Here is a 27,189-nt window from a genome sequence, read left to right on the forward strand (position 1 = left end):
TTCAAATCCAGTATCCTCTGAGAACCTCCCATCTGCCATTTTAGTGGCAAGGTAGAGAAACAGAAAAACAAATAACTGTTTATGTACCTGTACATAAATAGATACGACCACACTGGCACTTTGAAATCTAGCGTAGTTCACAGAGTTTTCTCTGGCCTTTCTCTTTCTCTGCTTCTAACTCAGCAGTAGTAATGCCTGCCACTATCCTCAGGGCAGATACAGTCACCAAATTCCCAATGGATGACATGTGGAAAAGCGCTTCTCCACAACTTAAATCACTTTTCCTTTGTTTGTGTATTGGAAAATTTCTGTTGTCCAGTCTTCAAGTCCGCCCTTGCTCTGGTTTTCACTCTGCTGTTCAGCCTACCCAGTGAGGCACTCACTTCAAATAATGTGTTATTCAACTCTAAATTTCTATTTCTTTTTCTTTCCTTCTTTTTCTTCCCCCTCTATAGTCACTGTGTCTGCTGAGATTTCCCACAGCCATGATGCATCGGGTTCACTGGCCCCTACTATGCTTCTATCACCCTGGAGCAACTGACTTGACAGACTGGAGTGGCCTTTGGAAGGGTGGGTCGCAGGCCGGACCAGTCAAATGGCCATATGAGTTAGGTGGGCATAAGGCTTGGCAGGGCTGTCTACACTCCAAACTGGTATTCAATATATAGTGCTAGCTCTTCCGTAGTCAGGACTCATGAGTCCAGAAACCTAGCAACTGGAGCAACACTGCCTGGGTGTTACCTGGCAACCCACTAGCAGGGAGTTTGCATCAACTGGTTTCCCTTTACAGGGTGCATGATTTTGGACTGTCAGTCAATTAAGAACTGGTTGTTCCTCCTGGCCTGCCAGACTTTATCATTTGTTTGGGCAAGTTTGTTCTGAGTTTTGCCCTTGACTGGGAAAAACCAAGCCTAGGGCTGATTTTGACTCATAAGGTGTGGACTTCTGGATGCTACATGAGTGTGTGAGCACTTGGACTCACCACACCAGGCCCAACCAATTCTCAGTGCTTCTCAGTCATGTAGCAGCCTCACTTTTCAAGGCATTAGGGAGACCAGACCCCAAACAGTGAGCTTCTTCCCATGTCTCCCACTTCTTCCAGAATCCTGTCTAGCAAACAACAGTTCTCTATCATTCCCCAACTCCAGGCTCTGCCTGTTGGGCTGAGTGGGACCACTAAGTAATGCTCGCCCCCACCTGTCAGTACAGTTATCTCACTGTAGCTCTGCAAGTGCCTCCTCTACCAAGGATCCCAGTCCAAGAAAGCCTGGAACTAAGGCCTGCAGGCAATTACCTCATCATGTCATCTATTTTGGTTCCTCAGCTTTATCCATGCTGCTGGTGGTAAAGGCCCAGGTCCATATGCCTGCTCCACAAGAGCGAAAGCAAAACGCAGATTCTTTACAAACTTTTTCCATGCTCTATGTGCTTGGTTCTTAGGTGTTTCAGTGAAGTTATGGGTTTGGTTTGCTTAGGTTTGGTTTTGAGTCAAGGCCTCTTGTGCTGCCCAAATTGGCCTTAAACTCCCCCTGCCCCAACTTCTGAATGGACGGGACAACAGTTGCAGACCACAAAACCCACTTTCACTTAACTGAGTTGCTGCGGTTGCTTCCTAGGAAGGAGAAAGTCGTAGCACCTCAAAGGGTCTCTAGAAACTTCAGGTGTTTAATTTTTAACTCCTCCCTCCAAAATCCCTGCCTCACTTGACTTTCATCACAAAGCCCAGGGACAGAATCCTAGTTGAAGTTTTACACAATCTAATGTGATTTTATTTTTAATTTTTAAATTTTCTGTTGAGAACTGGATGGTGGTGATGCACACCTTTAATCCCAGCACTCGGGAGGCAGAGGCAGGCAGATTTCTGTGAGTTCGAGGCCAGCCTGGTCTACAGAGTGAGATCCAGGATAAGCTCCAAAGCTACACAGAGAAACCCTGTCTCAAAAAAAAAAAAAAAAAAAAAAAAATCTGTTGAAAGAGTTTTGAAGGAGAGGATCCTAGTGTTTATGAGGTGGTGAAGCATCAGTTGACTGCCAGGGCCCCTCCTCACAAAAGCCACTTCTCTTCCTCAGCACCTACATGCCCAGCAAATCAGCTCTGAGTAGTTACAGGACCATGGAGCAGGAAGATCACTTCATACCCTGGTTGATTTTTCTCAACTTGATCCAAACCTGGACTCATCTGAGAAGAGGGAAACTCAATGGAGATCATTCCTGTCAGATTGGCACACAGGCAAGCCTGTGCAGGGCATTGCCTTGATTGACACTTTGTGTGGGAGGGCCCAGTTCACAGCAGTGCCACACCTTGGGCAGGTGATCCTGGCTCAGAAAGCAAACTGAGCAAGCCATGCTGTGCAAGCCATGGTGAGCAAGCTGATAAGCAGTGTGCCTCCATGGCTTACGCTTTAGTTCCTGCCTCAAGGTTCCATAATCCTGGTGAAAGACTGTGTTGTGAAAGGGTAAGCCAAATAAACCCTTTCTTCCCAAATTGGCTTTTGGTTATGGTATTTTATTATAGAAATAGAAACCCTAAGATGCTTCATGAAATGATTTGATATTATAAAAGACAGAAAAATGTTACTTGGGAAGAGTTCTAAGCATAAATGACTTAACTGTCTAAATGCATGCAAAACGGAATTATTCACATGACCAAAATACCCTACAGTACTGACACCTCCGCCCCACCCCTATAGTGTGCTCTACTGGGAGCTCTGGTCCTAAAGACAGCTGTGCTGGTTGTCTTGAAGTGACTTCCTGATTGGCTCAACTGTCCTGCTCACACCCTATGGAGACTCACACCCACTGTCTTGCCAGGCTGTCTGGTCACTACTCCAGAGGCTAGAGGGAGAAAAAAGAATGTGACACCAAGAACAGAGACTGTTCTAAGTGAGTAGCTTACCTGGTAAGGGCACTTCAGGAAAGGAAATACTTTAAGAATGTCCTTGAGAGGTGTTAGGCAGCCAATCATCTTTCTTCTGATTTCCAAAGTCTGACTCATCCACTTGTTAATTTCTCTCCATTCCTTGTCTGTTTTCACATACTCTCGCTGGAACCAGTGAATATGTTCATTCACGTCTGGATCTAAACAAACAGATTCTTCCTGCTAAATATTTTAAAGTATCAGTTAATCTCATGTTTCAAGGCAATTGAATACTTTACGGAAACCCAGCTTTCTGAGAAGTTGTTATTGCACTCTTTATGATGTATCCCTAAGGTGTCTATTGCCATGTGCAATTTCACTTGGCCTTGAACATGGTTAACCAAGGGATAGTCATTCATGAAAGCAAATTAGATAGTTACTTACAGTGGAATTGTAGTCTCTGCTTTTTTTAAAAAAGTATTTGTTTTTGTTTATGTGTGCCTGTCTATTGGTCTGGGTGTGTGAGGTGTTGTGCTGGCAGTTGTGAGCTGATCGATCTGGGTGCTGAAACTGAACCCAGGTTCTTGGCAGTAGCAGCAAGTGCTGTTAGCTTCTGAGCCATCGTTCCAGCCTCCTGTGGTCTTGACAAGGTTAAAAGCATTACGTTAATCCTACTTATCTGGTTATGTGGATTCAGACTATCCAGAAAATTCACAACATACCACAGTGTTATTCCTCTGCATTTAATTCTTAGAGGACAGGAAAAGGTTTTAATAAAGATTTTGTCATTTTTCTCTTTTGTGCAGGTGTGTGTGTGTGCACGTGTGTGTGTGTGTGTGTGTGTGTGTGTGTGTGTGTGTGTGTGTGTAGGGGTACACATGTTTGGACATGAGTGTGGAGATCAGAGGTTGACATTAGATATCTTCCTTGATCATTGTCCTTAATTTTTTTTTTTTTTTTTTTTAGACAGGGCTTTCACGGAACCTGCAGCTACCCATTGACTAGATTGGCTGACTGGGAGTCCCAGGGAGCCTCCAGTCTTTACATGCCAATCAATGGACTTAGATGACACCACATCCACATGCTTGCTGAAGACTGAACTCAGCTCCATGGTTCTTCAATAAACACTTTACCCACTGAGAAGTCCACCCAGCTCCTTTTTTTTTTCAAAGTGCTTTTTTTTAATAGTTGCCAAGGTCAACTAACAACTGGTTTCTGTGACAACGACTCATCAATGGGTCAGTCTTGTTCATTATCCAGTGGGTAGGTCAGGAGTAGCTACAGAACATCTCACACACCCTTGTTAAAAAATACTAAGACAAACAGCTTTGAGAGAGCAAGAGGGAAACCTCCCTATAACAATTCATTTTGAGGAACTCAGCTGACTATATCTGGATGAAAGTTACCCGGCAGTCTAGCTTCCAGGATGCAAACAGATGTTGTCTGTAAGTGAGGAAGACAGCATTAAGGGGCCAGAGTGCTCTGGCATCCAAACATTACAAATGCTAGGGAAACTTCATGTCCATCCTGCTGCCTGTGGGCTCAGGATGGCTAGCCAGACATAGATCATGAGAATTCCCATAAAAATATAATTCATCACAACAGCTTAAAATGAAATCTCTCCAGTATTACATAAATTCCATTAGAAGATAGAAATCTTTCCACAAAGAAATATTAGGGGTTTTAGAGCTAAATTCTACTTGACATTTGAGGCTGGGTGCTCTAAATTTATGCAAAATTTGCCAGAGAATTAAGAAAAAAAGAGAAAGCCTCCAGCCATTTTACAGTGCCTCTCTGATATTACCCTCAAATGAAAGAACAGTGTAAGGGGAATTCAGATCACACTCCCGGAAGAGGTTGAAATACTAGGAACTAGGAAAACTAACAGGCTTATCACTGAAATACAGCAATCATTTGACATTGGAAAGGAACTATGGAATTAAAGAGAAATGTGATTGATTTCTCCTAACATTTCACACGTTATCATGCTGAAATCCCAATCTGGGAGCCACTATTATGGAAAGGTTTGAGACACAAAAGAGAAATGTAGTGTATTAAAAGCTCCATCATTTACGTGGCCTGTCCAAAGATACATAAACATTATATAGTGCCTGAGCCAGTTTGAGATGAAAAACACGATCATTTCAAATAATGTTCAAGAGTACCTCATAGATATCTATTTATGGTTTAAGGGAAAACATTCATCAGCGTAAAACAATAAATTAAAAAAATAACTATAGTTATTGAACAAAAAAAAAGCCATCATCATTTTTGAATGGTGAAATTTTAAAAAGGATTCTCCTTAAAATCAGAGACGTATCAAATATGCTATATTATATTCTTTTACAGCTGTCTGCTGAATCAAAAAAAAGAGAAACAGGCACCAGTAAGAAGGCTCAGGGGTAAAGGCACCTGCCAGCAAGTTTAACAGTCTGAGTTCAATCCCAGAATCCGCATAGCAGAAGGAGAGAACCAAGCCCCATGAGTCGTACTAACACACACACACACACACACACACACTAATAATAATAATAAAATTAAAAAGAAAAATATAAGTTATAAAACCTAGAGATAGAAAAGAATTGTCAACCCTAGGTTATGAGATTAAGAAAAACAAAAAAGGATGTACCCTATGACTGAGGGGAGATTTTTCCAAACTGCTAACAAATCAATAATCATCATGCACTAACAAACAAATATATATGTGTGTGTGTGTGTGTGTGTGTGTGTGTGTGTGTGTATTTTGTTTTGAGAGAGTTTTACTATGTAGCCCAGGCTGGCTTTCAACTCTTAAAACCTTCTACTTCTGCCTCTTAAATGTTGAGAAATGTGCCATTTCACTCAGCTAGAAAATATTTTTACTATTTCAAAAAATAATAATAAGGTACTTTTAATATAATTAGGAATAAATCTAAGAAATGACACACGACATGTGCATGAAGAAAACTACAGTGATAACTGAATGTGTGGATTGACCATTTACAGTTAGAAAGATTCAACTTGTAAGAAGTCATTTTTTTCTAAGAAGAATTATAGATTCAACCGCATTTCTATTACTATATAAACTATCCAGAGCTGAGGAGATGACCCAGCAGTTAAAAACACTTACTGCTCTTTCAGATGACCTGAGTTTGGTTTCCCAAACCCATGTCAGTTAACTACCAACTGCCTGTAAATCCAGCCCCAGAGGATCTGATGTCCCCTTTTGTCTTCTATGGGTACTTGCATGCAAGTACATATATGTGCACATAGACACATAAATAAACAGAAAATAAATCTTTTTCTTTTTAAATAAAGGTAACTATCAAAAGCAAAAACAACTAGTAACTTGATCAAATTCTAAAACTCATGGAAAAAAAAAAGATATAAAAAACCCAGGAGTGGGCCTATGAGATGTTTAGTTGGTGGAGGAACCCATGTACAGACAGATGATCTCACCTCAACCCCTGGATCCTACAAAGTGTCAGGAAAGAGCCAGTTCCTGAGACTTGTCTTCTGGACTTCATGCTTGTGCCTACACACACACACACACACACACACACACACACACCCTAATAAAACAATTTAAAATTCAAGCATGAGGCTCCTCTGAAAAAGAAAAAGGGAGTCACGGGTCGGTATCCAGATGTTTCACAGCTGTGCAATCAAAGAATGTTGCTGTTGTTGCAGAGGTAGGTGGCTAGAGCCATGGAGTACAACATACTTTCAGACACAGAACCAGAGAAGCAACAAAACACACCACAGGTCCCTGGGGAAGAGAAGGGCTATTTTACAAAGGTATACAGCATTATTTTGTCCACAAATGAAAAAAAAAAAATCCTCCATAGTTTAAAGACTTCAATGTTAAAGGCAAAACTCTCTTTAAAAATTAAAGGAAATGGAGGAATATTTTTATCACTTCAAAGTGATTTAAAAAAAATCTTTTTAGGAAAAGATTTCCTAAAGGCATCTAATCAAAAGAGAGATGGCTGATAATAATAGCTGTATTAAAATGACAACTGTCTGTCAAAACACAAGCAGAAAGAAATTTAAAAGGGAAGGCACAGACCGAAAGACAATACTTACAGTAGATATAATTTATAAAGCAATGAAATACAAATAAAAGATATAGATATTTATGATTCATGCAAATAAGAAAAAAAAATCTCCAGAAAAAAGGGTCAAAAACATGAACAGGAATTTTACAGAGAAGTAAATGTGAGCCATTTACAAATATATGAAGATATGATCAATTCATAAGTAGTTATAATGAAAATCAGGACCAAGAAAACATCAATTTATTTCCAGTAGTTTTGAGTGTGAAAGAGATCCAATGGTAAGTGTTGCTCAGGGAGCCAAATATCTACAATCACGTACAAAAACAATTGAGCTCTGTCTTGCAAAGTTGCATATTTGCACAAAGTTGCATATTTGCACAATCTCTAAGCCTGCAGTTCCACGATAAGCAAAAGTCTTTGGCAAAAGCTCCTGCATAGGAACCAAAATAGCATGTCCTAACGGCCAAAACCAGACCTAAGTCAGACAGTGGTGGACGGGAGAGCAGCCATATCCAGCCAGGCTCCCTGTCACATTAGATTACCAAGCCCTAGAAAAATAAAGAAATGCTCCATTGAACTTAACACCCTGATTGGATCCCAAAGACATTCCAGCAAGTGGAAAACAGGAAGTTTTCCAAGTCAGTCATATTCATGACTCCATGTCTCAAAAATAAGCCACATGGAACAATAGATTCATTGGGAATTTTTGGGTGGATGACAAAAAAAGTCATTGTCTTCAAAAGCTGGTGAACGAAGGTTGGGGATTTAGCTCAGTGGTAGAACACGTGACTGGCAAGCACAAGGCCCTGGGTTCCATCCTCAGCTAAAATAAAAATTAAAAAAAAAAAAGGCTGGTGAGCAATAACATAAAATTCCAAGGCACAGTTACTTCCAGATGCCATGGTGTTGGCAAGGTGACCGCTGTGGGAAGGAAGGGGAACTCGGGCCCATACAATGGTATCAGAAGTGATCTGTTTGTAAGCTAAATGTCACTCCTGGTGTCTATTTTGTCTCACAAATTGTGTATATGCCACACACCACACATTTTGTATTATCTCAAATGCATAGAAAGTATCTTTTAACAAAAAGAAAATGTCATATTTGTTTTAAAAAAAATAAAAGGGAATCTAAATTTGAGTTACAGGAACAGCTTGCCGCCATTGAAAGATAATAAAAATTTGTTGTTGCTTAAATTGACATTTATAAACTACTATATGCATTATGTCACCCCTTACCCATTATGACAGTGAAATATCTACACAGCTACTATTTGAGCTACCAATAGCAATGTTTAGGGTTTGTGTCCCAGATTGAGTGTATTTACTTATTGGAAGAGTGCATCAGAATTTTAAGATCTCAATATTCTTGCTCTTTGAATGACTCATCTGTTATTAGATGTACTATTAATGACCTTTATATTGTCAGAGCCAGGAGGAATTTAGAAATTGGTTGATCCAGGTCTCTCTCCTTAGGAATGAGCACATTGATCTTTAAAGACAAAGCAACTTTTCAAACACAGAGATGGCCAGAGGAAAGAGGCTGTTTATCCTAGTGTAGACCTGCTTCTCTTGTACCCAAGGCTCATTCCCTAGCAGTGAACACTGGGCAAAGGGGACTTGGGGATGAGTACATCTGATGCTCACAGAACTGCCATTGAGGTGTCTTTCATAAAGACAATGTGGGATGTGCTCTCACAAGAGCAGAGGCAAGGGAAGAGGAAGAAAGAGAGAAGACTGAAGACATCACTCCTGCCCCAGGAAACAGGAAAGGACACTATAGGATAGTGGCCCCAAGGGAATCACCATCAATTAATCAACACATGAACTCCAGTTGAATTAAGACACACTAGATCTTCCTAAGCCTCACTGATTGCTGTGGAGTGGTCTCTGCAACCTTTAGAGACTCAGCTGGAATGCTGGAGTCTAAGGTGATGGCTGGGACAGAAATGAGAAGATAAATATGTCCACATTAGATACCAAGAGACAACTGAGACTGCTTTTGAAAAGGGGAGATAAAGGGTGGTTTAAAATGTAGTTAAACCTTTTCCTCCTCCCAGAGGTGAATAAACTCAAGTTACATTTTTCCAAACATGCTTTTGTTTTAGACTCTTCAGTCTGAATGATTCTACAAAGAAAGTGTGTTGTTATAAGCCAAGTGTGGTGTTACACATCCAAGTGGGGTGCCAACACTTGGAAAGTAGAGGCAGGAAGATGGGAGTTTAAGGTCACCTTTGGCTACAAAGTGAGTTCAAGGCTAACCTGGGCTATCTGAAAGCCAGCATCAAAAACAAAGTGAGGCTGGGGAGATGGCTCAGCAGTTAAGAGCACTGACTGGTCATTCAGAGAACCTGCATTGGATTCCTAGCACCCTGGCTCAGAGCCCTGAGCAACTTTAATGCCAGTTTATCCGATGCCCTTTTCTGGCCTCCAGGACACCAGGTGTACATGTGGTACACAGATGAAGAGGCAGGCAGAACACTTTCACATATATAATTTTTAAAACTTTAAGCATGTTATTTAAAAATTTTCATTCTCGCCGGGTGGTGGTGGCACATGCCTTTAAATCCCAACACTTGGGAGGCAGAGCCAGGTGGATCTCTGTGAGTTCAAGGCCAGCCTGGTTTACAGAGCGAGATCCACGACAGGCACCAAAACTATATGGAGAAACCCTTTCTCGAAAAATCAAAAAAAAAAAAAACAAAAATTTTTTTTCATTCTCCTTTAGTGTGCTATCAAAAATCTACTTTAATGGCATTGTGTACAGTATGTTATCAAACATCCACTTTAATGGCACTGTGTAAAATGCAGTCTGCTGCTATAATGTCCTATATTGAGTGTCACATTCTTATTCTTTATTTTTTTCCCAAGGTTAAATGGACTTGAGAGACCCAACATGGTAGGTACTAGGCACTTGTGGCTTCTGATCTCCAAAATGTGGCTAGTTCATTCGAAGGGCATGCTGGGAATACTAGGGCACATGCAAGGACAGAATGTAGACGATATCACAGATTTTTTATAATGATTACACACTGAAATGATAATATGGTGACTGTAGTCAGTTTAGTAAAAGATACTATTAACACCAATCCCATCTGCTTCTTTTTATCTTTCATAGTGTGGTTCCCAGAAAATCAGAAATCACCCTATGTGGTTCATCTTATATTTCTGTTGAAGAGTGTCATGTTGGAAGCCGGGGGTTTGTTCATACCAAGTTCCAGTTGTGCCTGCCATTAATTTTATTGTCATTAAGTGGAATTTGGAAATGATGTTTTCCCTATGGATTCTGATCAGCCTCTGGGCTAGCATGCCGACCTGCATCTCAGGCGATCAGCAAGCAGTTTGCTCCATAAGTCTCGCCCAGTGCCTCCGTTTGCTCCATAAGTCTCGCCTAGTGCCTCCGAGTATTCAGCTGACTTGTAAAACTTCCCAGCATTAGTAAATTAGCTGCCCGCTGATGGCAATAATTGCATTCTATCCAGAATACAGCTAACTGTCAACAGTTTTCTTCATTTTCTGCTGTCTAGTTTGGTTTTGGACCAAGAGAGAAACATCTGTGGAGACGGATATAAAAATAATGAGTATTTATGCAATTAATCACTGTGTGTCAGCTGCAGTGTGAAACAAATGGCCACAGGGACTCTGTTAGGATTCCTGAGCAGGCTTTGGCACAACTTGCAACCTATTTTATTTCTGGGCCAAACCAAGTAACACAAAACACCACTCGACAACTTTAAATACAGGAGGTACGTACATTCTGAATAAATAGGAAAATGCTTTAAAGAGAGCTGAATGGTAAATATAGTGTTGGTAACTTAACAAGTGGTAATTAGTTAGCTTTTCTCATTTATTTACCAAATACTTGGAAAGGTTTGGGATACAAGGGCACCATTAAAACCATCTATTAAATTCCTATGTCACTATTCTACATAATATGTAGGGAGAGAGAGAGAGAGAGAGAGAGAGAGAGAGAGAGAGAGAGAGAGAGATCTCCACATTCCCAAATTTCACATCCCAGAGGGACAAATGTTCGTTTTATTTCTTCCATGTTTCAGACTCTGAGAAGTGTCCTTAAAAATAAGGTCACAATGGAAACAATCTATCTCTAGACTGAAGGCTGAGAAAGATTTCCAAATGTCTTAGGGGGGGAAATGAAAAGTGGGTGCATTTATAAAAAGAAAAAAAATACTTTTTCTGCTTTTAAAGCAGTTCTATTACAGCATGTGGCAATGCTTCTCACAGATCTTCCTCGCTGACTACAGAACAAAGACACAGACTGAAACCCATGTGGAGGAAGGCATGGCCAGCTGGATCTTCGGGGACACATCCATGACTCTAGGAGGCTGACAGAGGGACAGAAATGTCACAGAGAAGCCAAGTGGAAGCCTGGAGTCCCCAGCGCTGCTCAGGCCAGGCATGGTTATTGCCATGAGTGCCAACCAATAATGGACTGAGAACACTATTGGCTACAAAAGGAGCTCTCAAGAGTAACTTAAGGGGTTGGGGATTTAGCTCAGTGGTAGAGCGCTCGCAAGCACAAGGCCCTGGGTTCAGTCCTCAGCTCCAGCCAAATAAAAAAGAGTAACTTAAAAAGAAAAAAAAGTGTGTGTTAATCAAACATACTATTCAAATGTTTCTAAACTATTTTTTTCTTTCTTTATTCTTTTCTTCCTTTTTTTAAAAAAAAAAAATAGGAATTGAACCTAGGGACTTGAGCGCATATTAAGTAAGCACCCCATTCCACAAATAAAAGGATTAAGAATTTAGCTGTTTCAAAGGATATGTTTAGAGGGCTGAGTAGATGGCTCAGAAGTTAAGAAGATGGACCACTTTAACAGAGTACCCAAGTTGGGTTCCCAGCACACATGCCAGGTGGCTCCCAACCACTTGTAACTCAAGCCCCAGGAGATCAGACACTTCTGACCTCTGTGGTCACCTTCACACACATGTGCATACCTGCACACAGATGCACACATAATTAAAAATAATAAATCTGGGCATGGTGTGGTGCACACCTTTAATCGCAGGACTCGAGTAGCAGAGGCAGGCAGATCTCTGTGAACTCAAGGCCAGCCTAGTCTACATAGCAAGTTCTAGGCCAGCCAAGGCTCCATAGTAAGGTCTTCTCTCAATAAAATAAACAAATATTTTCTTTAAAAGTGTGTTTATACCCCAATGGTTTGTTGGGGGTGTTTAGAAGAGACCCAGAGGGTCTCCAAGTGTTCCTTTGGATAAAGAGACACCTGAAAAAGAGTAAGCATCAGCCTGTGATACTGTGTTGGGCTCCAAGGTCCAGTGTCTCGGTGTACAGCAGATGCCCTAGCCCCCTTGCTGGACGAGACCAACACAAACAGAGCTTCTCTGTAGCTCTCTTCACACTGTCACAGCAGCCTCCAAAGGAGCAAGACAGCATTGATGATGGGGTTCCTTGGGCTGGCCAGTATTTAGAAGCTTCTCCTGGCCCCGGGATCCTACTTTGATGCAATACCCCTCTGCTAGTCTGTGATTCTTTGTAGCATGAGAAGTCACATACCACAAAGCAGTCCTGGGATGAGTCCACCAAGAGACCAGCCATCCTTCCCCTTATTCTGAAGTAGTTCATCATCCACGGGCAATAAAAATTGTCTTTACACAAAGCACGGGTGACAAGCATTCAGTCACAAGCGTTAAGAAGCAAATGCAGTGTGGGATGCCATGGGACCAAGGCAACGACGGAGTAGAAGAGAAAACATGAGCAATGTGCACAGTTGCTGAGGTTAAATGATCTGCTTTGAGAATCTATAGCATTTTTATTAATTTACTGCCCTAGTTAGGGTTTCTATTGCTACAGTGAAACACCACAACCAAGAGCAAGTTGGAGAGGAAAGGGTTTATTTGGTTTACACTTCGGTATCCGTATCACTGTTCATCATTGAAAGAAGTCAGGAGAACTCAAACAGGGCAGAAACCTGGGGCTAGGAGCTAACACAGAGGCCATGGACGGTGCTGCTTACTGGCTTGCTCTCCTGGCTTGCCTAACCTGCTTTCTTATAGAACCCAGGACCACCAGCCCAGGGAAGGAACCACCCACCATGGGCTGGACCTTCCCTCATCAATCACTAATTAAGAAAATGCCTTATTGCTGAATCTTATGGAAACATTTTCTCCGTTGAGGTTTCCTCCTTTCAGATAACTCATTTGTGTGTCTAGTTGACATGAGACTAGCCAGCATATTCATCAAGAAATATACAATAAAATACAATTAAGAGGAAACTAAACAGAATTTTTAAAAAGTGAGTGAGCAAGAGAGTAATGTGGGTCGTTGGGCCAAAGTGCATACTGCACATGGCCTGAGTCCATTCCCCATAACCCACATGAAGAGGGAAGGAGAGAAGAACTGACTCCACAAAGTTGTCCTCTGAGCTCCGCACACGCACTGTGGGATGTACATGAGCACATAACATCATGCATACACTCCAATAATTAATTTAAAAAAAAAAAAGAAGAGGAAGCATAGCGTTCAATGCATGGAATAACGAATTATTTGGTTGTGGATTATCTGGACATGTTCACTGACTCACAGCAGGTTACCGTGACCCTGCTCTCAGCCTTTCTCCTGTTTTAATTTATTTCTTTTGACGCTGAAAGTCAAATGCTTAAGAAGTGATGGAGTAGCTGCTGCTGGAAGACCAGGTAAGCAACACCATGAGCTCTGGAGGTTGGAAAGGCAATTTTTTTTAAAAAAGGCAAAATACCCAGCTTCTTGAGGGATGGGTCTCAAGATGTAGCCTAGAATCCTGGCAAGGCACTCTTTAAGATACAGTAGAAGGGTTGGTGAAGCAGTCAGAGGTACCCCAGCACACACGCCCAGGTAGGGCATTGACATTACTCTTGCTTTGGGCACTGTAGCCAAAAAGCATAGTTTGTGCAGAGCTAAACCAAGAGACTGTAGAAGGTAAGGATTAAGAACAAAGGATCTGTAGCCCCTGTTTAGAGCCATACAAGCGACTTTGATTATCTATGGAAGCTATGTGTTAGGACTAAGAAACCTGTCTTTGTTCCTTGAAATATTCCCCATTGTTGTTTCCTATCATGAAAAGGGATTAAAAAAATAAAAAGCAGAAAACAAAGCCAATGAAATCAATCCCTTCTCCCCCCCACATTCCTTCCTCTAAGGGATCAACCCCTCTTCCCTGCCTTAAATGCATGGGCAGCTTTCTGCTTCTTGCCTACATCAACATTTTGCATCTCTACAGCATATGAAATAGATTTATTTGTCCATAGTGTGTAAATATTGAACCAGTCAAAGAACTTTTTAAATATGAGAATTCCCCAACAATATTTAAGTCCAAACATCTTTGATGTTCAGGCCTTAAGAGAGCTATCAGAAGGTCAAAATGGAGATTGAAAGTAATTTAGGTAATCAGTATGAGATAGTAGATGCCATAAAATAAATCCAATGTATTGAGATTCTGCCAACATCTGTACTCAAATTCATACATTTTTTATTACCATAGGATATATGTATATATATAATGTGTGTGTGTGTGTGTGTGTTTGTGTGTGTGTGTGTGTGTGTGTGTGTGTGTGTAGAAATACATGGCTTCTGTGTATTCTTTAAAAGCTTATGACTTTATAGAACACAAAATCATAAACAGAGAGGCTGTAGACTTTAAAGAAACAGTGAGTTATAGCTACATTTGAAAAGGGAGATAAGTAAATACTTCCAATGGGATTTCTTTCCCAGGAAAAATATTGTCTCCTCAGAGATAAAAAATAACCAATCACCATTTTAGCTTAGATGGCAGGAACGTAACTCAAAGCTTAATTACAAAATAAAGCCTAACCCTGAAAATTTTGATTCCCTGTTCTATTTTAAACAATGCCCCCGTGTAGGCCTTAGAGGGGTCCATCCCATGATATAGGCACCATTGAGGGTCTGGAAGAGAAGACCCACACATACTGTAGCTCCGAACAATTCTAATGTGAAGGGTTTAAATTTTGCTGCTTTTACAACTAAATTTAGGTTTCAGTTCTCTGAGTGGGGCAAACAAGTGTCTCTTCCAACAAAGGGCCATTTATCAACAAATGACATTCAGGAAATGAGGGAGAGAGCACAGATAAGGCCTGGGTCAACCGTTCAATGTCTCAAGGACAGTTCCTGCAACTCCCTTGAATTTACCCAAGTATGTCCAAAGATAAAACTTTGGCCAATTAAAAATATACTAATGTAACTGCTGCTTGCTTAACCAATTATGTTTAAGATGACCTAGCCATCCCTAAATTCCCTCTAGCTGTGCTTAAAAGTACCCTGCACACTTCTCTCAGGGCCATCGCCATGTTGTATAGGTGAACAACTCCCCACATATGCTGGTAAATAAATGCTCTTTGCTCTTGCATTCTATTTGAATCTGGGGTCTTCCTTCAGCATTTTCCTGGACCCTTACAAGTGCTTTGACAAGGGACAATATACAAAAAAAGACTCAAAGATGTTATATGAACAGAAGAAACTTCAATATCAACTTGTGCTTCTCAGTGTGACCTCAGATCCCATGGAGACATTAGGTTTTAATGCAGGAGACAAGCGTTATTTATTCAATTTTATCACTCATCAGTTCCAAATTATTTCAGTGAGACATGAACCATGAAAAGAGGGAAAATGGAACTGATTTTTTTTTTTAAATTCACTTATGAAGGAACTTCACTTTCAATGTAACAAAAAAAAATCTAGTTTTTGTCAGGAGATCAATTTACACACGGTTCTTATGCAGTAGTGTCCTTGAGGTTAAAACCTTTCATCCTGGAGAAAAACTTAATATGTGCAATGTTAAAGGGGAGGTAAAACAATGGGGTATTTTAAAACAGAATGTCTACAGGGAAGTGAAGCAACAGGACTTTTCTAAGGAGAGGTGAAACATTCCATATTGCACAGATGTTCATTGAGACAGGAAGTAAACACCTTAAAGTAGCTTCAGGAAGTCCCTGAAACCGATCAGATTCACTAGGTCCCTCCCTCTTCAAGGTGCTATAAGCAGTAAAGACTGCCCATAGACACTGGAAGATAAGCCTAGCTGCATGGGAGAAGCTGAGACCATCTGAGCTGCCCAGAAGACTTTCAGGCAAGGTGAGCTACTGCGAGGAGGCTCAGACCAAATGAACCACCTGGAAAGAACACCGTCTAACCCACAGTGCTGCCTGCAAGTTGTACAATAAGCTCTAGGTTTCCAGCTTGGTGAGATGTCGCCCATGCTGCGTTGGGCTTTGGTAATGTAGCTGGCTTGGAGTCATTTCTGCTCCTGTAAAAACAAAACAAAACAAAACAAACAAACAAACAAACAAACAAACAAACAAAAAAACCTCACCCATATTCCTGTAAGTAAAACAAATAAAATTCACTGGTTTCACCAAGTTAGACTTTGGTAACATCCATACTTGGTCTGTGTAGTGGGCAGCCAGCCATCCCAGCCTTGGCCTGGAACTTCCAACCCCCATTGAGGCTTCGGTAATGGTCACGCCTACAAGGCGGGGCTGAGGGAGGACGCTGAAGACCCAGGATCCAGAGGAGAGGATTCTCTTGGTTCCAGGACCCTGGACGCTGGAGGGAGACCGATCAGAGTTCTCCAGAGAACACCGCCGGGCTGCACTATACCTTTCCCAGACCCTGCAACCTATCCCTTCATTTGTATGTTACCCCACAAAATAAACCTCCCTTTTAACTACGTGGAGTGGCCTTAATAATTTCACCAATAGGTCTGTCACCAGTTTCCTGTCAAGGGTGAAATGCTTGTTTACATCTCCCCAAGCATAGTGTCACACAGCAATAACCTAATAGATAGTTCTTTTCCAGAGTGACTTTTTAAGAATACATGAAATGTTGGGTGGTGGCGGCACACGCCTTTAATCCCAGCACTTGGAGGCAGAGACCAGTTTGAAGCCAGCCTGGTCTACAGAGCGAGATCCAGGACAGGCACCAAAACTACACAGAGAAACCCTGTCTTGAAAAAGTAAAAAAAAAAAAAAAAAAGAATATGTGAAACATTTTAAAACACGTGACGATGTCACTATCTTATCATGATTTCTGTTCATTTTCTCTCATTTTACAAAAGTCATTGTCTCCTTCTATCACTCAGACCAAGCTTGAACTTTTGGCCTTCCTGCCTGAGCCCCCTAAGTGCTAGGATTACCAGTGTGTGCTTTTATAGCTACTATGGTTTTACTTTATATCTAGAATTGTGCAAGCAAAATTTCTTTAAAAATAATTGCCTCAATAAATTCAGGGTACCAGTCAGTGGTCTTGTCATTTTGCTAAAGAAGACACATAATGAATAGTCTCTTAACTGACTTAGCACGTGAAAGTCTCGTTTACAGTTACAATAAGGTATTTAAGCAATACACCTCTGCCTGGCAACTTTTCATGGTGCATGATGCTGGAGTGAAGGGTTTACAAAAGATATCAGACTGGAGCTCATAGAAAAATACTATTAAAGCCGATACAATCAAATAGTTTACTCTATTAGCAATCAACAAATACACCAGACTAAAAAAATAGAATATTTACATCACAAACATTCTATAATATAAATGCGTAAAGAATGAGGATTTACAAAATCCCTGTAAAGTGAAAAATGTAATTGGGAGGGCAAGAGATTCAGTTTCTGTGTTTGGTAATTTGGACAGCGTTCCTAAGAAGTTTAATCTATTATTGTAGCTAGTAAGTAGTAATTTAAACAGGGGCCTGTTTTTCTGAGGACATCTGGGGCTCTGAGACAGTTAAAGAAGGCATATTAAGAGCCCTAGGATTTCCCCTTGGTAGAAGAGGAATCTCTAGGCATTGCCTGGTCCTCAACTTGAAGCTACTCCCAGCATGGGGTTGGAAGTCTTCTAGACCAGCAGAGGAGGGAAGCTAGTAGGGAACTCTGTACCCATACTTATGGATAACTGCCTCCCTGCAACCTTGGGACTGGAGACCACCTAACTTCCGCAATGTGAGTATTAAAATGTCCCTAGGCCTAGGAGCACAGTTCAGTGGGAAAACATTTGCCTAACATGCACAAGGCCCTGGGTTCAAACTCCAGGACTCAAAATCAGTGAATAAATAAAGAATCCAACTTTCAAGCCAGGCAGCGGTGGTGAATGCTTTTAATCCTTGGGAGGAAGAGACAGACAAATCTCTGGGAGTTCAAAGCCAACCTGGTCTACAAAGCTAGTTCCAGGACAGACGAGGCTATACAAAGAAACCCTGTTTCAAACAACAACAACAAAACAGAAGAATCCAACTTTCTTTAGTAATATGAACATCGCAACATGAGCCACAAATGAGATAGTACAGTTCTGTAATCCCAGCATTTGGGAAGTGAAAGCAAGAGGTCAGCCATTTGAGGTCATCTTTGGACATATGAAAATGTGAAACAGGTTTGAGCTCCATGAGACATTCCAAAAACGAAGAGGAAAAGGAAATATGCAATGCATTGTAGAATTAGAAGGAAAGTAATAACCCAGGAAACCAGAGCTTAAGGGTTTTTTTTCCCAGTTTCTTCAAAGTCTGTGAAGAAAATAGGTCATGAAATGTTTAATAACATATTGGTCTCCCAGTGTTTATTGACACCCTCTTTAAGAAACATTATGTCAGCCATGCAAACCGTCATTTTTTTTTATTGGTAACCTTAAAAAGGCATCTCACTTGTTTTAATGCTACAGTTTAATTCCACATCATTCATCAGCCGTAGTTGTCAGAATGTTTAGGGTTCAGGCTTACTTTTATCTGCACAATTTTAATTTCATCAGATCCTAGGTCAGCAAGAGACTTCCTTGTCTGGCCCCTTCGGTGTCCAAATTTACATTTATTTCTCATTACTTGTTCATCATCTTCTATGGGTCTTCGAACATATTTAAAGCGATCTTTGAGGGCTCGTTTCCATAAAAACTGTGTAAAATAACAAAGCAGGCCAATCAGTCCTTAAAGAGTGTTGCATAATCCTATCAAACAACACAACTTTTGTATGTCACCTGAGGGCTGAAATTATTTTCATTTTATTATTATAATAGAAGCCGCAAATCTATCCTTAGACTTAGCCTGACAACAATTTTGTGATGTTGCTGTTCAAGTTATAATCCCCCAATTAGAGCTAAGGAAGCAAAACAAGCGAACAAATGTACTTTTACTTCCTTGTGAGCGAATGGAACCACTGAGGTAACATTAGTCCAAGATCTGGCATTCAGCTTATTGCCATTTCTGGTTTCATGGCTCAAGTTCCAGCATGCCTTGATCTTCAGAAAGCTCTATAACCTAGGTTGGGAAGGTTTAGATTTCAGTACTAAATCTAGGATGTACTGACCAGGTAACTTTCCATAAGTAACCCTTTAGTCTAGGTTCCTTAGCTACCAAATGGAACAGCATGATCTTTCCTGCCCAATGCACTGTGTGCATGTCCTTTCCCATGTGTGTAAGCAGGTGCCTATGCAGGGGTGCATTACATGTATGTGTATGCATAGGGAAGCCAGAGGTCACTGTTGGGTGTCATTTTTTTCAGGAGTCACCCACTTTGGTCTCTCAATGGCTTGGGGGCTTAATGACTAGGCTGGGCTGGCTGACTAGTTAGCTTCAGCGATCTGTTTGTCTCTCACTTTCTCAGCACTGGGATCATAAACATGTGTGCATTACCATGCTTTTGGTGTGAGTGTTGGCTATCACACTTGAGTCCCATGCTTATGTGGCAAACATTTTACTGACTGAGCTAAATGTGTGTGTATATGTGTGTGTGTGTGTGTGTGTGTGTGTGTGTGTGTGTGTGTGTGTGTGTGAGAAAGAGAGAGAGAGAGAGAGAGAGAGAGAGAGAGAGAGAGAGAGAACTCCTAAACTGTGTTTTTAAGAGAATCTTGTTGATGCCAGATGGTGGTGGTGCACACTTTGATCCCAATACTCAGGAGGCAGAGGCAGGCAGATCTTGAGGCCAGCCTGTTCTACAGAGTGAGTTTCAGGACAGCCAGGGTTATACAGAGAAATCCTTTCTCTAAAAATGAGAGAGAGAGAGAGAGGGAGAGAGAGAGAATATCTTGTGAATAGTGACTTGTGGAAGATATTTATAAAGTGCTATTCATAAAGCACCTTGACAGTTCGAAAGTCCTGGTGAGGCATTCTGTAGGCTCAGTAGGGGGCTGGTTTGTGCTTTGATTAAGCCCCTGGGTATGTGTGAGTCAGAGATGCTCCATTACCTCCCACAGGCTTATATGTTCTGCCATTGTTTTACAACAGCACAAAACTAATAGATGGCTTGTGCTTTTTTCTCAGTCCTGAAATATAAACTAGCTCAAATATATTTGTCTCTGTGTTTCCTACAGCTCAGAAAGGACTCTAGCTGTGCTGAACCCAGAAGAAGCTGTTATAGCCATCAATTGCTAGGGTATCATTCCATGAACACGTTCTTCTGACTCTCTTCAGCATATCTCAAACTGGAAAGGACCAATTAAGTATGATCACCCATTTGAGTGTTCACTCTATGAGTATTTAGTGAGCACCTGCTATATGCCCCATACTGTGAGTTAGTCACTTATGTGAGGTAAGTAGACTCAGTGGGAGATATTTGAGCTGTGGACTAATCATCCCTCCTTCCCCATATTCTCCAGCTAAAGAAGATGTGAAGAGTCCTACACAAACACAGCTTTCCTAATCATTCTGAAGCTACATGCTCCTTGTGACATGTGAGGCAATCTGCAGTACTGGGTAGGTGCATACCCTGTGTTGCAAACCCAAATTTAATCATTGAGAAACATTCAGATAAGTGAAGCATGTGCATCACCTTAAATGATGCCTGGGGAAATAACAACTTGATTACTCTGGGAGTCCAGTCAAAGAGAGGGAAGAGGGAGTCTATGAGCAAGGTGGGGTCAAGATCATGATGGGAAAATCTACAGAGACAACTGAACCAAGCTCATAGGAACTCACAAACTTTAGACCGACAGCTGTGGAACCTGCATGGGACCAGACTAGATCCTCTGCATGCAGGAGATAGTTGTATAGCTGGGTCTGTTTGAGGGGCCCCTGGCAGTATGATCAGGATCTAACCCTGGTGCATGAACTGGCTTTCTGGATCCCATTGCCTGTGGTCAGACACCTTGCTCACCTTTGAGGCAGCAGGGACGGGCTTGGTCCTTCCTTAACTGAATGGACCAGGCTTAGCTGGCCCCCCATGGGAGGACTTACCCTTTTGGAGGAGGGGATGGAGAGTTGGGTCCAGAGGGAAGGCTGGGTGGGGGGATTGGGAGGAGGGATGAGAGGGGGATCTGTGGTTGGTATGTAAAATGAATAAAAAAACCAAAACAACTTGACTAGAAAGTAAATATCAAGGAAAACAAAAAAGTCTAAATTAGAAACAACAACAACAGAAACAGAAGAATTGGATGCAATCGATAATATGGATTGTATGGGTCATTGTGCAACTATTACTAATTTTCATAGGCATAAAAACAGTATTGTTACTATAGAGGAAACTGTCATGATCCATATAAGGCCTATGCTGAAAGGTCTGTGGCTATGGCTCTGTGGTAGAGCACTTGCCTAAAATGTAAGAAGCCCCGAGTTCAATCCCCGGTACAACAAAAACAATGCAACAAACAGCAGAAAGATATTTAGAGATGTCACCAGTAACTTCTAAACAATCATGTAACACAAACAACACTCAGGAGGAAGGTAGATGCCACAATAGCCAATGGACCTAGACTAGCAGCTCTTCACCAGCCTGCTGATGCTGCTCCCTTCTCTTCCCCAGAAGACACCTCACGTGTTTGAGGACATGTGTTGTGATTGCTGTGGAAAGGGTGCTACACACATCTAGTGGATGTCAAGGGTCCTGCTCACTGTCCCACGATGCTCAGGATGATCCTCAATACAGAAAACTAGTAATTATCCAGCACCAAGTATAAATCATGTGAAGAGAAATCTTGATCTTGGAAGGCCTATGCTAAATCACTGTGTAGATTTGAAAATTTACAAGGTAAACAGTTTAAAATAAAAATCATCTCTGAAAGTGACCTAGTATTCTCTCTTCCTCTTTTTTTCTTCCTCCATCTTTCTTTTTACACACACACACATACACACACACACACACACACACACACACACACACACACTACACCCCTCTCAATATTCTTAGACATTTCTTACATCATGCAATTTAGCATGAGGACCACCGTCTCATATACAGATGTGATGAGAATCTGGGCAAATACCTATCCATGCATCAGTCTCCACTTATACTCTTAAACTGTACAAATGAGGCCACAACCTGCTAAGCCATTTTCCACGTCTCTCTCTGTTATCTCTACATAATACATGGGAACATGTAGAACACATGCCCACAGGAGTCCAGTAGACATTATTCATTACTTTGTAGGTATCTCACTTCAATAACCATAAGTGCAAAGGTCAAAATGTAACTGGCAGGCGGGAGAGATGACTTACTGAGTAAAGGCACTAGCTGCCAAGTCTGATGACCTGGATTTGATTACTGGAACCCACACAATGGAAAGGGAGAACTGACTCCCACAAACTGTCCTCTACATCCATCCACATGTCAGAGAGAGAGAGAGAGAGAGAGAGAGAGAGAGAGAGAGAGAGAGAGAGAGAGAGGATATAATTTAAAAAATATTGCAGGTATTTATTTGCTTATATAGGTAAGACTCTCTGGAATGACTCCCCATTAATTTCAAGCATCTCTGTGCTACCTGGAATATATACTATGATGCAAATGTCAGGTAAGAGTGGCATTGCTTGGGGACAATGAGAGGAAAGCAACCTGTCCAGGTTCAATACAAGTGCACCATCCTGGTCTTAACTCCATAGTGCAGTATCAGAGATTGATTGAAGCCCAGGGTGTGGGGTTTACAGAGACAGAGAAGTGCCTATCACTGATCAGATGACCATCGTTATATTGTATTTTAAATGGAGAAGGATCACCGAGGGTCAGTATTACCTGTGTTCTCATGACTGGAACTGTCAGACCCCAGATTTTGTTGTTGTTGCTTGGCTTGCACTATTTTCTTTTAAGTAAGAGGAAAATCTGGTTCTTTTATAGCATGTTTTATATACAGAAACACATTTTTTTTTTTTTTTTTTTTAGGGTATCGTCCTTTGTTAGCAAGAGTCTTGACTAGCTGCTATTTCCAGGCATGGGATACCAGAACTTTTCTGAGTTTGGAGGGTAAAAGGGAGTCCCTAAGGCCTTCTATCATTCAGAATCTTCTGATTTTACCTGTGTATACTAAGCCCTTACCTGAAGATGGGAAGACGACAGAGAGAAAGGGAAAGGAAGGGAGAAAAGTAAAAAGAGAGAAGGATGGAGTGGGAGGGACAGAGGGAAAATTTCTTCCCTGCACGTAGTTGAGAAGATGAGATACAGAAGCACATCTATCATCTTAGCCATGTTTACCAAAGTGGATTCATATAAAGACAGATACTACAGTGGATTCATATAAAGACAAATACCAAAGTGGATTCATATAAAGACAGATACCACAGTGGATTCATATAAAGACAGATACCACAGTGGATTCATATAAAGACAGATACCACAGTGGATTCATATAAAGACAGATACCACAGTGGATTCATATAAAGGTAGATACCAAAGTGGATTCGTATAAAGATAGATACCACAGTGGATTCATATAAAGGTAGATACCAAAGTGGATTCGTATAAAGATGGATACCACAGTGGATTCATATAAAGGTAGATACTACAGTGGATTCATATAAAGATAGATACTACAGTGGATTCATATAAAGATAGATACCAAAGTGGATTTGTATAAAGATAAATACCAAAGTGGATTCATATAAAGACAGATACGGGGCTGGAGAGATGGCTCAGTGGTTAAGAACACCGACTGCTCTTCCAGAGGTCCTGAGTTCAATTCCTAGCAACCGCATGGTGGCTCACAACCATCTGTAATGAAATCTGGTGCCCTCTTCTGGCCTGCAGGCATACATGCAGTACAGAACACTACACATAATAAATAAATAAATCTTTAAAAAATAAATAAAGACAGATACGGGAGTAGCAGCGTATCTTCAGGTACACATACCTATAGTTTCTCACCACTGTTTCTTAAGTCATACTTTTCCCATCAAGAATGTTCAACTTTTTGTTAGGATTTTAAAGTATTTCTTAAGTTTATCATTCAGAAATGATAAACATATTTCCACTGTTACAATGAAGACATGAAGATGTTCTTCTTGTTTCAAGTGAAACAGCATCTCATGTAGCCTAGACTAGCTTCAAGCCCCTGGTCCTCCTGCCCCAGTCTGCCTAATGGTAAGGCCTCAGTTGGTATGCCAGTTCCTAAGCATGCTTGAGCAGTGGTTCTCAACCCTTGCTATCCATTAAAGCCTTTGAAATCTTTCAAAAGCCTTGGTGCCAGGATCTGTCCTCATATCATTTAAATCAGAATCTCTGCTGTTTCTGGAGGACAAACACCATGAAACTGTTTCTTAGAGCACCCTTAGAATCTACCTAATCCAGACAGCAGAGATGTGAGAGGGTGGATGAGGTAAGGGGACAAGATCTCAAAGCCCAGACAACTTCCCCTTTGATTAGATCAGAAAGCAAGAAGCATTCCATTAACTACAGCTCTGGTGAAGCCATGTCCTCCTTCTGGGTATTCACAGGAGCTGTGAGTTACACAGGAGCTCCAGGATGGTGTTAGGAGAGGGATAGAAAGATAGTGACTTCCCGCTGAAGAAAAAGATACATGGGACAGAGACAGAATAAATTACAGAGGGAGAGAGACAGAGACAGAGACAGAGAGACAGAGAGAGAAGAAGAGGAGAGGAGAAACAGAAAATAGAAAGGAGAGATAAGGAGAGAGGAGAGAGAGAGAGAGAGAGAGAGAGAGAGAGAGAGAGAGAGAGAGAGAGAGAGAGAGAATATTAACACCAAACTTGCCACATGGACAGGGGAAAGACCACAATACTTCAACACTACACAAAGGACTATAGGGAACTAAGAAATGCTGAGATTGGGAGAAATAGTCTTCCCTAGGAAAGAATATACCAATTCATTTCCAATACCAAATGGTAAGCCCTAAAAACATATATATATATATATATCACACAGACTAGGCAGGGTATATTTAGGGATATATATATGAATGTAACAATAAAAAAGGTTATAAATTTGAAAGAATGAGGAGGGTATATGAAAAGGATTGGAGGGAAGAAAGGAAAGGTGTGGAATATTCCTTTACATTGTGTGAACATATGTCTCTGTAATTGGTTTAATAAAGAAGCTGCCTGGCCAACAGCTGGACAGGACAAAGTTAGGCAGGAGAGCAAACTGAGAATGATAGGAAGTAGAGTCAGAGGAGTCTCAAGCAGACACAGAAAGAGGCAAGATGGGTATACTGTGCTGAGAAAAGGTACCAAGCCATGTGGCAAAGCATAGATAAGAAGTATGGGTTAATTTAAAATGTAAGAGTTAGCTAGTAACAAGCATGAGCTATTGGCCAAGCATTTATAATTAGTAATAATTAATATTAAGTAAGCCTCTGAGTGGTTACTAGCTTGTGGGGCAGAAACTTCCACCAACAGAAAGGGATAATTGATGTAATTATATTATATGCTTAAAGTAAAAGAAAAAAATTAAGAAAATGAAAAAAAAAAAAGCCAGAGTGGAAAATTCAAAGCTCTCATTTCAAATGGACTAAGATGGACAGGGTGATGGGGCCATACAGTCACTTACAAAGCCACAGCCGTCCTCATCCAGGAAAGGGTGGGCCTGCAGCAGAGCATTGACCACATCGTTGTACTGCTGGGTGGTGGGGTACCTGTTCACAACAGATAAGATGGAGTTCATGTCTAGCAGGCTTCTTCTAAACTTCCTCTTGCTGTGGTGTGTGTCTCTCTCTCCGTGTGTGTGCGTGTCTCTCTCTCTCTCTCTCTCTCTCTCTCTCTCTCTCTCTCTCTCTCTGTCTGTGTGTGTGTGTGTGTGTGTGTGTGTGTGTGTGTGTTTATATCTTTAGGTATGGAAGCCTGAAGTTAACCTTGCTCCCCTGTGCAGTTGACCTTGTTCGTTGAGACAGGGTCCCTCATGGCAAACTGGGCCCACTAATTGTTTAGACAAGCCTGGCTGGCCCATCAAGTGCTAGGTTCCCATCTGTCTATTACCCGACCCTCCCTGTGCAGAGCTATAATCACAAACATGTGCTGTCATGCCTAGATTTTTATATGGGTGTAGGGGGCTATGCAGCAAGCACTTAACCAACTTAGACAATAACCACGGCCCCTCTTCTAAATCTGCATGTTAAATTTTTATTCACTGTGTCATCCATAAACCATGGAGACTTGGTTCCCAACAAATCCTACTCTCCTTTGAGCACAGAGTACATCCTCGCTGTTAACTACTCACAGCGAGCCTTCCAGGTACTTTGTCATATCTGCCTGCAGAAACTCGATGACCCTTATCCTCATGCTGTGATCAGGGCGCCTCTGTTCTGCCAGCATGCACTTGACATCATAGGGAAACTCCGGTAGGACATAGGACTTAGTCCATTGTAATGCTTTATGCCTTGCTAGAATGTGCTTTACATTTCTTCTGTGGAATGAAAAACACCAAGAGTAAAATTCTGTGTTGAATCTATACGTAATAAATCAGTTCACCACACTCTGAAAACCTTGGATATAAACCGCCTCCTGTCACTTAAATATACCATATACACATAATCACATGGGTTTGAGAGTTAAGCTTGACGCTAGAAAATATTACTCCATATTCCTTGAAGGGCCGAGTTGTAATACATATCTCAAAATTGAAGAAAATATTTAATAGACAGAAGTGATAAACTGCAATTCCGCCAAGCAAGCGAAGCCACACTACATCAGTTTTAGTTCCTTGTTAAGAAAACTCTCTTCATCTACTCTGTTGCTGTTTGTGACAAAATCCAAGATGCACCTGACTTGGTCCTTGGCTATTTCAGTAAGGGAAATACACTATACACTATACACGTGGTCTCTACACTAAAATAAGATTCAGTGTTCTTAGTCCAGTGATAGGATTCTTGAGTCTATGGAAGGTGACAGGAAAGTAGAACTTTACAAAGTCAATCATCCACTGCCTAAGGCTGCAGTGGATTGTGTCAATGACTGGACAAACTTCTTCTAAACATAAATTTACTAAAATCAACTGCCTGTACAGTTGACATTGGTGGAGTATCTGCCACGTAAGTTAAGCATGGATAAGACTGTTTATAAAATTGAGCTTCAGAATCACACTAAAACCTTACATCAGAGGCCAGACCTTATGTATACACAAAGAAGGGTTCAAAGTAAC

At 41.1% G+C, this 27,189-nt stretch overlaps 1 protein-coding gene across 1 annotated transcript in view; it reads right to left on the reverse strand.

Moving 5' to 3' along the window:
- The window catches only part of Samd3 (sterile alpha motif domain containing 3), a 47,528-nt gene that overhangs the window by 5,154 nt on the left and 15,185 nt on the right, over positions 1-27,189 (reverse strand). Inside the window, 4 exon segments of the mRNA XM_036168683.1 lie at positions 2,896-3,096; positions 18,624-18,791; positions 25,603-25,687; positions 26,269-26,454. Coding sequence (XP_036024576.1) covers positions 2,896-3,096; positions 18,624-18,791; positions 25,603-25,687; positions 26,269-26,454 — 640 coding nt within the window.

Source organism: Onychomys torridus, chromosome 19 (assembly GCF_903995425.1).
Source record: "Onychomys torridus chromosome 19, mOncTor1.1, whole genome shotgun sequence".
NCBI lineage: Eukaryota > Metazoa > Chordata > Mammalia > Rodentia > Cricetidae > Onychomys > Onychomys torridus.